This window comes from Fulmarus glacialis, unplaced genomic scaffold (assembly GCF_000690835.1).
Source record: "Fulmarus glacialis isolate BGI_N327 unplaced genomic scaffold, ASM69083v1 scaffold1660, whole genome shotgun sequence".
Classification (NCBI taxonomy): domain Eukaryota; kingdom Metazoa; phylum Chordata; class Aves; order Procellariiformes; family Procellariidae; genus Fulmarus; species Fulmarus glacialis.
The window spans coordinates 32,328-45,419 of NW_009188175.1; the positions used below are offsets into that span (position 1 = coordinate 32,328).

The 13,092-nt window shown below is 43.8% G+C and overlaps 1 protein-coding gene across 1 annotated transcript in view; it reads right to left on the minus strand.

Annotated features, from left to right (window-relative positions):
* The window catches only part of SLC4A11 (solute carrier family 4, sodium borate transporter, member 11), a gene marked incomplete at its 5' end in the record, with an annotated part of 66,116 nt that overhangs the window by 24,698 nt on the left and 28,326 nt on the right, over positions 1 to 13,092 (minus strand). Inside the window, 2 exons of the mRNA XM_009577496.1 lie at positions 6,465 to 6,549; positions 11,612 to 11,818. Coding sequence (XP_009575791.1) covers positions 6,465 to 6,549; positions 11,612 to 11,818 — 292 coding nt within the window. The remainder of the gene's footprint in view (positions 1 to 6,464; positions 6,550 to 11,611; positions 11,819 to 13,092) is intronic.

Below are 13,092 nucleotides of genomic sequence, written 5' to 3' on the forward strand. Positions count from 1 at the left end.
ATCTACCCCTAAGCTCCCAAATGCCCACCTAAGCCTTTGCTAGCATCAGTCCCTTGCCGAAGGAGGTACAAGCCAACGAGTTGAATCAGAGAAGGGAGGGGTTTGCATTTGAGGCTGCTGGTGCAACACTTGAGAAAATCTGGACATTGCCACAACAGCCTAACTGTATCACTGAAATGAAAAGCAATCGCTCAATGACTTTGGGATCTTACCTAACATCTGTTTTCTGCACCATTTGCAGTGCAGAGATAAGGACAGGAGGAGGATGCAAAAACCAAAAATCAAAGATGGAGCGTAATGAACAGGCAGCTGCATGAATAAAGGACATCTCATGATAGTTCCTGTTCACAGACACAGACGAACAGACAAAATAGGACTTCTGATGCTCAGCATCCTTGAAAATAAATTTTAAAAAGGCAGGGGCTGAAACTTGACAGTAGACATCGCAAGCATGCAAATATGAGCCTGACCTCCCAGGAGTCATTGCACCAGCTGTTTCAGGGCAGATTCCTTTCAATTTATTGTGAAGTTTCAGAAACCACAGACCACATTCCTGACCACTCTTGGCAACCAAAGGGCCTGAAATTTACTTCTTACAGATGAAGCTTTCTCATGTGATCTCAAGTCCAGCTGCAGGTTCCTACCTCACATTCCCACGTGCCTGAGACCTTTAGAGAAAATGAAAGACTTAGCAGGGCAAACAGTGGACCAAGTGTTAGTCTTACAGAGATGGTCACATTCTTGTTCAGAGGACTCTGTGCCGCTCCACAATACCGCTTTTTGGACAAAGGAGTTTTTCCAACATGAAAGGTCAGAGGCAACAATGCCTGAAAGCTTTGGAATAATTCATAAAAAAGACAGGCAACCAGGACCAGAGAAGCAACTAATATTAAAAAAAAAAAGCTCATTTGCTGAGCAGAGAAAGTTACATAAGTGATGAGGTGCTTTCTAAAAAAAATTCAGGTAGATAAACCGTAGCATGAGAGGGCAGAAAGAAGGAAGAAGCCTTGAAGAGCATCACAAAAGCTCATGCATGGCATTTAGTTTCAGCTTCAATCCTTGCAAAACAAGCAGCACAAGTCCTTGCTGATCATGGAAGTCGTTATGCCATACCATGGCTGGGTCCAAGACTTCCAGTACAAAGCAGTACTTCCTTTAGTCTATAATCAGCCACATGAGATCCAAGGAGCAAAGAATCCCTACTGGTGGGCAGCAAAATTCAATTCATAATGGAGAAAATAATTACATCAGATCAAGCATACCCTTTCACAAACATGATTAATCACTCTTTAATTGCAGTTAAAATCATAAGCAAATACTGCCTCCTTGTACAGATTCACCCGAGACAAGCACTAAAATCCAGCGTTAACCACCATTTACCTTTTGCCTTTTTAAAGTCAACATCTGGCTACACATTTTCAGGGTCTATTTGCAACCCAAGGACTGACATTACTTCATTTAAAAGAAGGTGGGCTGCATTATGATGGCATTTCATCTGCGGCAGGCTCATAAAGCCATTGAAAAATGTGTCACTCCAACTGCACAACGTAAATTTGTAGCAGAAAAATCAGCTCTTAGACCAGCTGTGAAATTTGAGTAGCTGACTATTACAGAAGCAATCCCTTGAAATTAAGGTACATCCACACACTGACATGAGAAGCAATTATGTTCATCAACATGACAGTTCTATTTTACTTGCTTGAATTTCTGAAATGCCGTAGTTTTTAAAGACAAGGTTAGAGTTTCAGAGAAAACTGCAGCATTGCTAGCCTCACTTTGCTTGGTATTCTGCATCAATGACAAAGAGATCCAGAGACTGGGATTAAGTCTACTAATTGTACATTTTCTGAATCCAAATCGAGACAGATGGACATTCTATGAAATGTCTGACTATTAATGTTCCTTCCCAATGCTCTGAAATATCCAACACAAAACAAGTTTAATCATACTGATCTGCAGCACAACAGCAAGGATGTCTATTAAAGCTCTGATTTAAAAAAAAGAAAAAAAAAATCACCTTTCAATGGTAAAAAACACACAGTAAGGATATCTGTTCATAGCTTTTGAGCCATAAAAACTCAAAGCATTATAAACTTCTGCTAATGCCCTCAAGCTGGGCTTTCACTTATGTTAATAGCTGCTGGACTCTGCCCAATTTTCTGAAGATGAACAGAAGATGAATCTTCCCTAAGTTCTGTGAAGAGTAAAACACAGTACAAGTGAGACTAAGAACTTAGCTGGAAAAGGAAATTCACTCTTACTGATTTTGGAGCAGAGAAGCCAAGCATATGCTCAGACTAGAGAAGTATGAAGAAACAAATCAAGGGCTCAGAGCTTTCCCTCTTCTCTTGTTTCTTTCAGCCCATTTCCCATGAAGTGCTAGTCTCTTGGAAGGAAACATCCACAGACAAAACACGATGCCTTTATGCATCTTGAATGCATTCCCATCCACCACTGACACAGAGAGATGTCAAAAGCACCATAGCTGTGAACCCAGGTCACGACACCCCAAAGCATCCAACAAGTCAGTCTTCAAGTGGCCGTTGAACTTTTACACCAAGGTGATATTTAGGAATGAAGGGCTGCAGAATGATGCAGGAGCTACCCCATCAACTAACCTAGGGCAGAAGCACTGAAGAGAAGGGAAAAAGCCTATCTGCAATCCCTTTATTTTTCCTCCTCCCTCAAGAATGCAATCCTGCCGAACAAGGTTGCCAATGCAATCAGGAGGGAGAGTCAATGATGATTTGGCACACGCCACAGCCAATCCACAGTCAACATTTCAGCAGGTTTAAGCTCTGTGCTATCTTAGACAACCAGCAAGACAAAACTTCCCTTTCAAATTCCATTTTTCCAGTGCCTTCAAGCCTTCCTTCTAAGCACGCCTACATTACAGGGAGCTTTGGAGATCTCCCTCCTGCAAAACACCACCAGCAGATGTGCTCGCCTTACTCTCAGGAGCTGGTTAGGGACCCTCTGCAGGACCAAGGACAGGGAGGAATCCACACCTCCAGCTGAACTATCCACCCACTACAGCAGTTTGCCGAGGACACAGGTCAAGGAAAACAGAGGGAAACAGAATAAATCTCAGCTCTCCTCTCTTCCCTTCACCCTCCCTCCTCAAGAGGTGAAGGAATACAGCATGGAAGCTCACCATAAAAACCTCAGGCACCTCAAATTTTCCCCCAGGCACTTGCAAGTGTTTATTCCTCCACGTTGTACCAGAAAATACACACTGAAGAATACAGGTAGCAACTTTAAGGGGTTTCAGGAAATCTGTAGCTGAGCCCAGGCAGAATTCCCTCCTTCATTCAAACCAGCCTCAAAATAAAAAAAAAAATTCAGGAAGGTCCTATGGTTCCACTGAGTCTTAAAGAGTAATAATATTGATACACATGTGTTTTGAGCCTATTTGACAAGATCAGGATGAAATTTGTACAACTTCTTTTAAGAAAGCACAATCACATAAACAAAGGTTGTAGTCATTAAGAGGAGACTAAATGCCAAATTGCGTTAATCCTAACTTCAAAGGAAAATTACAAGTGTTCTTAGGCTCAGCATAATCTAATTGTTCATCTTCAGATTATTCTGCTGGAAAACGCCTATTACAAGCCATCCCCATTGCTGAAGTCCTGGACCAAAAGTTTAGAAACCTCTTCCTTGATCCTTGAGTGTTCAGCAAAGACGTCTACAATCCAAAGAAGACCTAAAGTTGACAAATTCCTAATCTGGAGGAAAAAAAGAAAGAGAGAAAGATGATTCTTTTCTTTCCTCTCCCAAATCATGATGGTTAAGAATAATTTAATGGCCAGCTTTGTACAGTGTGTGAAGACCAATCCTACAAAAGTCCAACTGACAAAACATTTGCTGGCCCTACAAAAGCCTTATTATTTATCACCCTGCCCTGAATTGGGTTATCTGTCTAAACCAAAACCCCAGGATGCTTCTCAGATTGAGGACTTAGAGACTCCAACCATTCAAAAAAAGGCATCTTTGTAATTCAGAGCTCTTTGATGATGCACGTGTGGTTGTCTGGAGTGCAGATACTTGGATAGCTCAAATCCCCAATATTCTGGTACACTGCTGCTTTGAGATGGTCCAGGAATTTCACATTCCTGATCACCTTTGGTGTTGGTGGTTTATGGCAGATGCTTTATGCTCCATCTGGTTTTCATTCCATGCAGATCCTTAAAGAATTCATTCTAATTTCTGGTTTCTGGAAAGAAATGGCACATACTAATACATACAGGTTTTTTAAAAATCCTCTTTTCCCCATTTCCTATTTGAAAGAGCACAACTGCTCCTAAGGTGAGCACTTCACATTTGAGCTGCAGTAGGTCTCGAGTTTCACTTGGCTCATTTCTGCGCCTTCCACTCTCCAGAAATTGTATAACAATTCACTGACACTTTTTAACATATATTTGCATTTTATACCAAAACCATTTTTCTGGAATATTTGTAATGTTGGATTCTCGCTAGGACAGTATTTCATCACTCAGGGCAGATGCAACCAAGGGAACAATTCTTTCAAGCTAGTCAGTCCCAGCACCTTGTTTAGGCTAAGCCTGATCTGCTATGTACATCGGTTCACGGAAAGCTTGCAGACCTGACTGTAGCTGGCAGCCCCAGGGCTGAGAGGCAGCACGCACAGGTTAATTTGGATGCATGCAGAGCCAGAACACGGACATTGAAATGGATTTCCAAATCTGCCGACAGCCAAAGTTGGCTGCAGGACCATCGTATGATGCTTTTATGCCTGTGAACCTGCTGTGCTCAGGATGCTGACAGCCATAGCACACACTGCTCTGTCTTGAGATGCACGTGGGTCCCCACAAGGTGCTTCTGCAGCACTTCCCTTCTGAAGTGCTTCAATATCCCTTTACGATGAAAAGTTAGACTTTGACAGCCCTGCGAAGCAACAGCCATAGGCATGAAGTGTCCTGAACCCACTCCAGGAATGTCCAGATTAGGAGCTTAAATCCCCTGCCAGATCTGGTGCCAGTGATGCACATGCCAAGAGTCTGTTTTATCAGACTCCTTGCTGCTACCCTGAAAATAATTTCTTGTCCCCTTCCCTGCTCAACATACCCTCACTCCCCAGAGAACATAGCATTAGCTTGACTACAAACAGCCTGCCCTCCTTTCACCCCAAGCCTCCTGAAAATAGTTTTATCCCAGCAGTTACAAAGCACCTGGAGAAAGCATCCAGCACTCAACCACTGTGCTAAACTAGCATCTCCTCCCATTTTGTTCTTCCCAGCAGAGTGGATACCACTAACTGCAAAACACATCATGGTGGATGAAACATTCCTAGTCGACAAAACTGGATCTTTGTGGGAAGCAACTACTTGGCAACTCCCCCAGACACATGGCATCTCCTTCAGTCAAGCAGCCAACAGCTGATTGCTATGTTCCTCTCCTGGCGGTGACCATCCTTGTTGAAATGTAGTGGAGGACACATTCATACCCCACCCATGCTTGCTTTCAAGCTTAAGCTGCTATGGAAGGCAATTTTGCACTAGAATACTTGTCTGCAAAAATGGGGCTCGGGTATGCATCTTATTTTCTTATGCCAACTCCAAGGGAGATAGCCCTCAGCAGAGGTGCAGTGGGGAAGGCTGGGACACTGTGGTTTGAGCTAAGGAGGATTTAACAGCAGGAAGGTGTCTGATAGAGTCCCGAGATTCCCTCTGCCTATGATCTGCATCCTCATTCTGTGCAAACTTTCTGGGTTTGATACTTCAATATATTAACCAGCTCCCCAATAAGCTGTAAAAAACTGAACATGTTTTGATGTCAGGCTGAGGCTCTGTAATCATAGTTTGCCCTGAAGACTTTTCACAGCCTTTAAGAATCTCTGAAAGTGAAAGTTGGAAAGTGAACAGGGAGAAAGTGACTCTTAAAACCAACAAGGCCATTGGGGGAGCCATATAAAGCCCGAAACCTGAGGCTCTATATAAACACTGTATTGCTGCTTGTGTGATCTGGCTACAGCAGACAAGCTATATCCTGTTTTTAAAAGCACCGAGCTGAAGTTACTGCAGCTCAGATTTTGTTTAAGCATTCTCAACTCCCACAGCATCCCCATAATTGCTATTGATGCTAGCTTGCAAAGACAGCAGAAAGGACCTATTAGGCCAGTGCTGACTAATTAGGTTGCGATGAGTTGATCTGTGTCTACGCACGACAATAATCAATCCATTTAATCACCTCATTGCTTAATAAAAATTAAAATCCTCATCTGCATACAGCTAGCATCTTCATTAAGGGAACACTGCAAGATTCTCATCTATAGTGTGCCACACTGCCTATTCACAGGCTGTTGTCAAAATATTCTTTTAAATAAGAAATAAGAGAGTTGTTACGCGTATCAAAGAACACATTCAATGCACACTGTAAACAGGACATCGCATCACAAAAATTCAGAATCAGGCCAATGCTTTCATAAACATTGGCCAACATACCGTCAGTGAAGTCCAAAGCGTACACTGGAAATCTTCGTGCAATGTCATCAGAAATCCCCTTGCCAACATTGAGAAACTCATGCAACTAAAGAAAGGAAGGAAGTGCTGTGTCAGTTTAAAGGCTCATGTATTGTTAAAGAGATTAACCTCCTTATTCAATACTGATAGGAGCAAAACTGGTCATTTTGAATGGGACATTCAAATCAGATTTTGTAATGATAATAAAAATAAACTCTTTGCACTTCAATTTATATCCTCAAAAGCATTGTAAAAGAGAAAATCCCCCAGACCACCCTGCTTTTCCTCCCTTCCTTCCCTTTTCCCCCCTCCCATTCATATCCGCATCCCTGCTTTGCAGGTGAGGGAGCTGATGCACAGTGTGACTCGCTGAAAACACCCTGGCCCACAGCAGGATTAGACCTTGGGTACCCTGGGGTTAAACATCAGGTCAGAGACACCTTTCCCATCCCTCTAGCCAACTTCTTTTTCTTCAGATGCCACCACAAAAAACTCTTCCTCCAAATCCACGTGAAGCCTCTGAAAGGGGATCCCCAGCAAGTATTCTCTTCCTCAGCATTGCCATGGGAAAGGGAGACCTCAAAAACAGATGTAGTAAGGGAACAAAGACTGTCTACACCTCAAACTTCAGCAAAAAGGAACAAGGCTTGAATAACTTCACATAACCAAGCCATAATTTCTGCCCATTAAAAGACAGTAAGATCATTGTGAAAGGGTTCCAAAACCCCAGCATATTCCCTTTTATTTCTGGTTTGGGGGCCTGCAAGGTGCAGTACGATTGTTTATACAATCTGATGCTCACCAGAGGCAATAAGGAGCTTTTCAGAAATATGTGACAGCTGCTATTGACTTACAGCCTCCCAATTCTCACAACTACATCCTTACGGAAAGCACATGGAAAGCGTCAGAGTAGGCAACACTTGCAAATGAGGCACCTGTCAGATTTTTTTTCCCCATTATCCTCAACTCAGAGTACACATACTACTCTGAAAATCAAATGCACCTTTATACAGTGCTAATTACCCCAGCTGTCCCATCTAAAACATTTCAGATGTTTGTTGCAGAGTTAGACACAGAAGACTTATAACCTCTGCTAGGGAGTTTTGGGAGGAAAAAAATCACAGATCCAAAATTTACTCCAACAGATCATTTCAAAAGAGCATGGACATCTTCCTCTCACTGGTTTGTGTGGAAACTGATAAAAACTACTGCTTTAGAAAGGACTTGACACTACAGTGCTCGTTTAACGGACTACACACAACTCTGCCTTTTCTCATGGGACTTACCTGCTTTGCAGCACCTGGACGATCAGAGCCATAAGTAAAACACAAGGAAACCCTGACTTTTAGAAGGAATACACTGGGCACAGCAAACACTAGGGTTTAGGGTACAAAAGGTACCTCAGAGGACCAGCTCCTTTATCAGTGACTACATCATCTCATATTTCAGCTACTTAAGTCAATTCTGTTGCATTTTGCCAATACACCTGTATTACTTTAGGACGGTTTCAACTCTCTAACCTGAACAATCAGGATGAAAAGACAGCAGACACCAGCATAACATCTGCATTTTAAGCATTTCCGAAAAAGTTATGAGCTTAAACCATATTTGGAGGCATATTTGGACATCAAAGCCATATGCACTTGAAAAGCAATTTAGTTTTTCCCCCCCAGAAAGACATTCCTGAAGGCACGAGTCAGCCAGAGAATCACAATAGCTTTAATGACTAATATGTTTACTTGTCTCGCTGCAGCGAGTACAGGGAAAACGATGCTCGGGGTATCTCATCTTCCGGGGAAGAAACCACGTGCTTGCTGCTGGCCTGGGGCTGAGCGTGGGGTGGGGAGGGAAGGGGCACTCGTGCACATGGCCTGTTCATAGGCAGCAGTGAGTGTGCAGAAGAGAAAAGCACTCCCTAACTTCTTGTCCCGCAACGCACATTGAAGCAAATTTGAGAGAAGGGGGAGCCAATGGGTTGTGTTTGAGACCCCCAATTCCTTCATGCATTTATTTCTTGCACATGTGCAAGTTTAGCCTAGGGTGGGGCATGGGGATGTCAAGCTAAACCTCATCAGTGGCTAAGTATGGGGAAAGCTGTTTCTTCTGTATGGCTAATCCTCTTCCTCTGCTCTACTAACCTCATACTCAACTTGGGTTGCACTGAGGAGATAAAAGACCAAGTTTACTGACCTCTCAAGTTACTGCCCTTTTTGGTTTTACTTTTATCCCCCAACCTATCCTACCGGGCATCTTCATTGTCTAACTCTACTCCAGAAATGTTTCAGTCTGGCTTTTGCCTCCTGCCATCTTCTGAGCTTGCACCTTGTGAGGTTTCCAAAAATCTTTGGAAGGACAGTGCTGACACTTCGTTCTTGCCCTTTTTGATCTGCTTCCTTCCTCATACACTCCAGTGCTGGGAATTTCTTGGACTGCCATCCCCTGCTTCTTCCTCTTTCAGTCAATGGGTCAAGTTTGGCTGACCCATTGGCTTTCCACTCCTGCTCGTGGTGGCACCTCTCTCATAGCCCTATCGTCTTTTTGATTTAACATCCTGATACTAGGTGGCCTTATCCAGGAGTCCAGAGCCGTATCCCCCACCAACACCAAGCTCAAGGCTTATTATCCTTTAGGAACCACAGCTCAGGTACCCAGCACCAAATCCTCCTTCAGTCTCCTTATTCTCCTCTTCTGCAAGTCCTTCCAGTGCTTTGCCCATGCTGCTCCAAATACATGAGAGGAGAGAGCAGCAAAAGGAGCACATACACAAAAAAAACGTTAGATGAAGTTCATGGATTTTCCACTTTTCATTTTACAAATGCCTCAAGCAACCATTGTTTGGGTTAGAGGAAGAGGCTAAGCCAGCACTTAACAGCAGTTACAAAGCCAAACAGAAAATACCTGCTCCAACACCACCAACCCTTTCTCAGTCCTCCCCTAAAGTACTGGGGGGCTGCACAACTATTTTACACAGACCAGGGACACACTATCCTCCCTTCTGCTAATGCCGAGCAAGCATAGCCCAGCCCTCTCAGCAAATCCACACAGGTATCAAACAGACACGAAATCACAGCCAGAAAGCATCACAACTATTAGGGGCTCCTCCATGAACAAAATCACAATTAGATGCCTCAGTAAACAAGAGGATTTCAGGCTGACTTAATTATGACTGAGCATGTAACCTTGCCTAAATAATCCTCCGAGATGAGCCAAAGCAAACTGACTGTGCTGTAGGCACAGCATGGTATGCAACTGTCATGTTCCCTTCAGTATTTTAGCAGAGGTAAAAACAAGCACTTGCAAAAATCCCACTCACACACAGAGCAATTGAGGCCCGTTTCTCTCCCATCACCGCAGGACCAAGGGAAGAAAGGAAGCAGGAGGCAGATTTTATGCTACCAAGAGACTTTACCCTCCTGGCCCCTCCTGAGGGCTCGCTTGTAATAATACAGTGGCTTCGGATTAGGGTATTTATTTCACTGGGGGTGGTTCACAGGTTGAAATTACACCCCTGGTCTCATATGAGTTTGTGCTTGTATTAAACGCTTCCTTTCTAGAAGGCTACTGCACAGGGCAGACAGAGGGGGAGGAGATGCTGCTGGAGATGGCTCTCATAGGAACTGAGGAATGCAGGCTATGATCTCAAATCAACTTCACTTCTCCAGACAAATCTTTGCTTGCCAGGAAAAGAAATCTCCCTCCCAGCTCTTAAGGTCTATGCTGGCAAGGCAGGGTAGGGGACAGCTTCTTCCAAGAGACATGAGAAAGCAGAGTTACTACTACATACGCCGCATCTCATGAGAGCTGAAGGATAAAACATTTTAAAAACAATGATTTACCAAATCCAGACCAAGAATGGTCAATGCCAAGAGCAAGTGCTAAAGAAACAAACGTCACTATTTACAGCACTGGCTCAGAGCCGTTGAAAATCTGCCTGGCCAAGGCTGCTTGCCCAGCGAGGCAGGTAGGAACCACCATATCTCAGGGCCAACATCTACAAGCTCAGTGTTGCATCCAGCCCTCCTGCTCACCAAGCCAGAGAGAAGAAAATCCTCTACAGACATTTAAAAAGGGCTAGTTTTAGCAGAAGACAGAGACACACTTAACTGCTCTACCAAAAACCCCTTTGAAAGACCAAGTGCAAAGGGTTAAATGTCCTTTCCCTAAATTACATTACTGCAACTACTCCAAATACCAGCACTCTGAATGACCTAGGTTTGAAGAGGGTTTCAAGACTTGTTCTGCAAACTTAAAGAGCAGGTATGGGGTCTAGCAAAGTTCAAAGCACTACCTGTGAGCAAGGGGATTCTGCAGGAAAAACATGAGCTTTGCTCATTTCCAGATGTGCAGATCAAAACCCTTTAAGTCTATTCCAGGAAAAAAAAAAGTGGTAAGTTAACCAGCTTCTACACTGCAGGCAACCCAAAGCTTTAAGGTTACTTGTAATTCAGGGACAGAAGCAGCAAGCTAGAGATGGCACAGTTTGTTTTTCAGGTACACTGTCTGATTAAAGAATGAATTTCTGAACGGAAAAGCAAAGCAATGACCAATACACAGGAAATTCCAGAAAAGAAAGCTGAGTTACAGCATTTCCCTCGAACTTTAAAGTACAAAGCAAGTAACGTTTTACAGAGCTACAGATCAAACAGTGAGAAGTCAGGCCAGATACTGACAAGCAACTTTTAAGTGAAATTACCACGCAGGGATGGCCAAGAAGTCTTTTGGCTGCGGGAAAGACAAGCAGCAGTTTCCTTCAGAGACTTCTGATTGTAAGGATTAAGTACCTTGGACTGACAACGCACAGTGATCCATTAATCCCACCCTTGACTAAGCATCTGGAATCAAAGTCCTGTAATCATTTCAACCCCCTACTGCTCTGCATCCCTTCAGCACCTGTCTCTTTGAAGTGTGGGGGTTTTCTTTTTTTTTTTTTTTCAGATTTACAGCAGGAGCTGAGGAAGGTGGACATACACACAGCAGCCGTTTGTAGAAACCTCAGCACTGAGAGCTTGCTAGGAAAGCCCAACGGATGCAAGCAGCACAAGTGCTTCATCTCCTTATCCCAAAATCCTTGCATTTATGCATTTGGACACCCTGAAGCAGGGGGCATGGCAGATGTTGGCCAGTCTTACCTTGAGTGGCTTAGGACTGTGCGACTTGTGCCCATCGCTCATTGCTGAGGGTCTCTGATTCACCACCGTCAACAAGTGGCGTTGGTGGACTAAGGCTTCCTTGAACTCCTCCTCGGTTTTGGTTTCTAGGAGTTTCTGCCGAAAGGTTATGTCTGAAAACATCGTGGCAAAAGTCCTGCCCACTTCTGTGGCAGTTTTGGTACTTTTCTGAGTGGGGGAAAAAAAAAAGACAGAAAAAAAACCTTGTAAAACTATTTTCTTTCACTTCTGAAAGATAAACCCCCTGATTTCCTGATTTGCCCTATTGGGCACTATCTGAAGAGCAAGCTGCCTGGCTTCCAGGACCCCAGAGACATCTGATGGAGAAGGGTACATGTGGAAGCTGTTGCAGATGAACACACCAACCACAGCAGGATCCTGTGAAGGCATCAACATACAGGCCCTGACCAGAAGCACTGATCAGTCTTACTTGATCAACGTCCCAGGACTCGATCCAAAGCTGAATCATGCTAAGCATGCATTTTATCCCCGGGTCTCCCTTCAAAGCTCATGAGACTAAACAAGTAAGAGCCTTTGCTGTCCTCCAGCATCTCAGCATTACTGCTACTGGGGTGGGAAGACGCTGTAATCAGGGTTCCTGCAGGTAGTAGTGTCCTGATGTCTCTTCCAGAAAACTGAGATTATTGTACACATCTGCTTCATCAGCTTCCTATTTTCTAGGCATTAAAACTCAATTCGGTTGGCCTCTCTGGGGCAATCCTGACAGCACAAGTGGAGATTTAGAGCTCTCGGCTAAACTACTGACATGGAGGAAAGCATAGGAAAGAAGCAGCTGAGCATGCACACAAGCAGCACTGCCTATCTTCACTAAATGCTCAGAAGGAACAGGAGACTTGCAAACGTGAAAAAGGAACAAGTGCCTATTTGCAGGCTTTAACATTTCTGTGAGCCACAGGCCTGATTCTTTGAGGGTCCAGCTTCAACAGTATCCAAGCCCGCTTTCCTATTGCTCAAAGCACCTTGGAAATTAGATACAAAAGGAGACTGAGCTCCCCATCCCTCCACAAACTCACCAAATTCAAGCCCTACAAACCCTGACCTGCTCAACTGCTTGTACCACTTTGGTCAGGACAAATAAGATACCTGCCAAGGCAAAGTTATGTAGAACCATAGCTCATTAAGAGCTCCTTTTGATGCAAAGTTTTAACCCACCCGCCTTAGCTACGCTCAACATTCATCATGCAGCAACTGCTAGAGACACCCAAACAACCACCCTCCTTTGGACAGCCTCCAAGCTCCTCACATTACTGTGAAAAGTAGTAGCGAGCATATGCGATTGATCTGAATTAGTTTTCATGATTCATAACAAAGCAGATGAAGAATTTCTTCATGAACACAACCAAATAATTCAGTGTTGCTTGACGCAGAGGCATGGATATGTGGGTGGCACTGCACTAGTCCCAAAATCATCACTAACTATA